The 3,299-nt window shown below is 33.6% G+C and overlaps 1 protein-coding gene across 3 annotated transcripts; it reads left to right on the top strand.

Annotated features, from left to right (window-relative positions):
• Positions 1 to 629: 629 nt before the first annotated feature.
• Positions 630 to 3,279, top strand: LOC145136301 (uncharacterized). Of its 3 annotated transcripts, none has more exons than XM_079070443.1 (7): positions 630 to 1,093; positions 1,372 to 1,539; positions 1,746 to 1,856; positions 1,942 to 1,976; positions 2,068 to 2,182; positions 2,293 to 2,651; positions 2,748 to 3,279. In XM_079070443.1, exons 1-7 carry the CDS (start codon positions 973 to 975, stop codon positions 3,168 to 3,170), a joined length of 1,332 nt encoding a protein of 443 aa, XP_078926569.1. In that variant the 5' UTR covers positions 630 to 972; the 3' UTR covers positions 3,171 to 3,279. The 3 variants fall into 3 exon arrangements, with proteins under 3 accessions (XP_078926569.1, XP_078926570.1, XP_078926571.1); XM_079070444.1 differs by having other exon boundaries at positions 2,299 to 2,651; XM_079070445.1 differs by having other exon boundaries at positions 1,032 to 1,134.
• Positions 3,280 to 3,299: the final 20 nt, after the last annotated feature.

Here is a 3,299-nt window from a genome sequence, read left to right on the forward strand (position 1 = left end):
GATTCTTTAACAATTGATGAAAACGAGTGTTTAGTAGTTAAAATGAGTGAAATATGGCAATCTTTGAAGTCTGTATTTGCTTCAATAATTCTTGCATTGCCTAGTGGACAAGAAGCTGGACAAGAAGCTGAGATTTTAAATGAATGGTTAGAAAATAAGCATATTTGGTATTTGTGAGAATTTTGAAGCCTTTATGTAATTGTTGTTATTATTGTTGTTGTTTTTTATAATTATTGTTCTTGTTGTTGTTATTATTATTATTATAATATTGCATAGAAACGTGTAGACCGTAGAGCATAGGGGTACCAAGGTCATTTTGCATCGGTCAGCACATTCAGTCAGATTTTCAATCAAACAGCATGATTTCTTACTCAGTCAGAATTTCTTACTTAGACAGACCTTTCTCAGTCAGCAACTATCAAACGGGGCCTTAATGTAGTTCTTTCTATATTTAAATAAAAATAAATGCTTAAGAGAATTAAAATTTTCCCGCCTGTTTAGAATGCGCCGCCTTTTTAACAATGGAGCGTCTGCTAAATATCACCTGTATCTGAGACAAATTATCCTATTCTAGCCCTCGGATGTCACTGGTCCGCGAAAATAATACAGCTATCATCTGACAGATGGCGCAATCAGGATGCAGCTAAATTATAATACCCCACACTTAATCACACCTGATTTTTCCCATCACCTGCGTCACAGCCCATTGCTCTCAAGTTTGTCCAAAATTCGGTCATACATTTCCAAATCTTTGGCCATAAATAGAAATTTGTAGTAATATATTCGCATTAATTCTGATTTTATTTTGAATAATTGACGATTCTTTCATTGATTGCATTTTGAATCCAATAATTTGAATTCATCTCTTCTTCATCTTGGACTTCATGCTTATATTCTTGTTCTTCTTCTCCTCAGTCTAAGATTTGTGTATGCATATACAAATTCAATTGAATTGAGTAATTTAGGGCAAGAATGACATGCGAGATGAATCATGTTGGAGGCGATGAACTACAACTCATAGATTTTTCGGAGGAAGATGATTACTTAATCGCGTTTCCTTTTCGCGATTCTCTCGAAGATCTTCGACTTTCAGGTGCAAATTATGTTCCATTTGATCATCATCCACTTGTCTGTGTACGTTCTTTGATTTTCACCCTTTTTGTTAATTTTCTTCTCCGTCAGTTTCTTTTTTCTCATGAAATTCAATTCGATTTCAATCTTATCTCATGTTATCGAGTTGAACAACAACTAAAAAAAGGAGATTCATTGACAGTTTGACACTATCGAAAAAGAGTTGATTCACCTTTTTGAATGATCGCCTTTACTTTCTAGTGATTTGCTTAAAGTTTTATGAACGAACTTGTTTTGCAGTAACATACGACAATCTGAATGAGTGTGATCGTATCAAGGTGTTTGAAAGTATTAATTCGCAAGTAGTAGAGCGGATTGATGAAGCACAGTTTGAATCCATGGAGCCAAGAAGACCAAGTTTCTTGCGTAAAAGCTTAGCTTGGGACAATGCCTTCTTCACTAGTGCAGGTAATTCTTGATGTCTGTTCGAGTCTTTCTCCAATAAGGGTTTCTGTTTTCACATCTGTTCTCCAAGAAATGGAGAAAATGTTATGACTTTTCATTATTGTTCCCATTAAACATAGTAATTTTATTGGAGGGAGGAGTCTTTCATGTGTGATTCATTTAAAAATGAAACAAAAATGGTGATCCATGATTCTTGATAATATGTGCAGGTGTGTTGAACCTCGAAGAGCTGTTTATGATAAATAAAGGCTTCAAAAAACCTGAATGCGATCACCAAACTCCTCATAATAAACTTACTCTTAAGAATCAAACATCATCTGGTATCAATCAGTCACCACTTTTATTTAATCATCATCTACTCCACATTCTTTATAAAAACCGAGCTTTTACATGTCTCCTTTTCAGCCTCCAAGAAATCACCTATCTTCTCTCAAAACAAGGTGTGTATATTCAGTTCTTCACCGGTTATCATTTTTTCTATTTTTACAAACCCAAATAATTAAAAAAAATATATCCATTTTCAAATTTAAGGTCAAACCAGCATTTGGAGCTTCAAAACTTGTCTCATCTAAACATGCTAACAAGCCATCTGTTGAAGGATCAGATAGCGTGAAAACGAAAAATAAATCCAGAAAAGCAGGATTAGGTATGATTTTCTTTAAAAAAAAAAAAAAAAAAAAAAAAAAAAAAAAAAAAAAAAAAATATTTATTCATGTATATTATTTTTTGTTTTCTAATTAGTTTTACTTTATGAAGGACCAGATTCGAGTGTTTCCAAGAGGTCTAGATGGGGAGACTTATCTGGTCTTCCTAAATCAACTTCTTTTACTTCTCAAAAGGATTTAAAAGCTGATTGCTCATATGAATCATCTTCTAGTGCTTCTTCATCTTCTAAATCCAGTAGAAAGGAAATCAATCACAAAAACACAAAACCAACTTCATCCACATCCCCTTGTAGCTCCATTGAAGGATGGTTATCTTTATCTTCTTCTAATACACCTGAACATGCAACAAGATCATCAATGGAAAGTCTCCTGCTTTCTAGTGGGCCCAAAAGAAAGATCAAATCTTCGGGTCTTCGAATGCCATCACCAAAGATTGGATTCTTTGATGAGGTATCATTATTCTTTTCATTCTAGCTTCTTGTTTCTTTGTTAGCTTTTGAGGGATATTTTTCATGAAGGGTATTAACGTCTTTTTACCTATTACAGGGGCAACCCTTTAAAGGAAGTATGCAGGAGAAAGAGAGTCCTTTACAATCACATAACAGAAACAGGCTAAACAAAAACAAATTCCAGTTATCTAATCTTTCTCCTTCTGTTACCCCTGAGAATTGTTCAAAAGTTAGAAAAGCTTTCAATGATGGAAGAAAAAGTGGTGTGAGTTTACAAAAAGAAATATCAAACAAAAGAATGCACATAGAGGAAAAGAAGCAGAAAGATGAAGCTATGATAGACATGAAACAAAAGCAAGATGAGAGTGATGAGAAAGAGAATGTGTTTAGTTTTGAAGATCAAGTCAACGGTTTAACCAAATGCTTAGAGGTCATTGATCTAGACAGGGATGTGGGTCCAGAGGTCAAAGGTCAACTCTCAAGAACTCCATTGGCTGAAAAAATATATGGTAAGCAATAGAATTGCATTACAATTTTGTTTCTTTTTACATCAACTATGTTATAGTTTTATATTTCATCTTTTTTTATCTTTGATTATTAAGAGCAAATAAGTCCATCGTTTTGCATATTTTTATGGAATGAAAGTTTA

Source organism: Lactuca virosa, chromosome 9 (genome assembly GCF_052849685.1).
Source record: "Lactuca virosa cultivar CGN04683 chromosome 9, Lactuca_virosa_CGN04683_v6, whole genome shotgun sequence".
In the NCBI taxonomy this organism is placed as follows: Eukaryota; Viridiplantae; Streptophyta; class Magnoliopsida; order Asterales; family Asteraceae; genus Lactuca; species Lactuca virosa.

Excerpts from the sequence above, each read along its gene's own strand:
- LOC145136301 (XM_079070443.1), top strand. The coding sequence starts at position 973 with ATGACATGCGAGATGAATCATGTTGGAGGCGATGAACTACAACTCATA. Across the intron at positions 1,857-1,941 it reads TAAGAATCAAACATCATCTG|CCTCCAAGAAATCACCTATC; the intron begins GTATCAATCAGT and ends TCTCCTTTTCAG. Across the intron at positions 2,183-2,292 it reads ATCCAGAAAAGCAGGATTAG|GACCAGATTCGAGTGTTTCC; the intron begins GTATGATTTTCT and ends TACTTTATGAAG.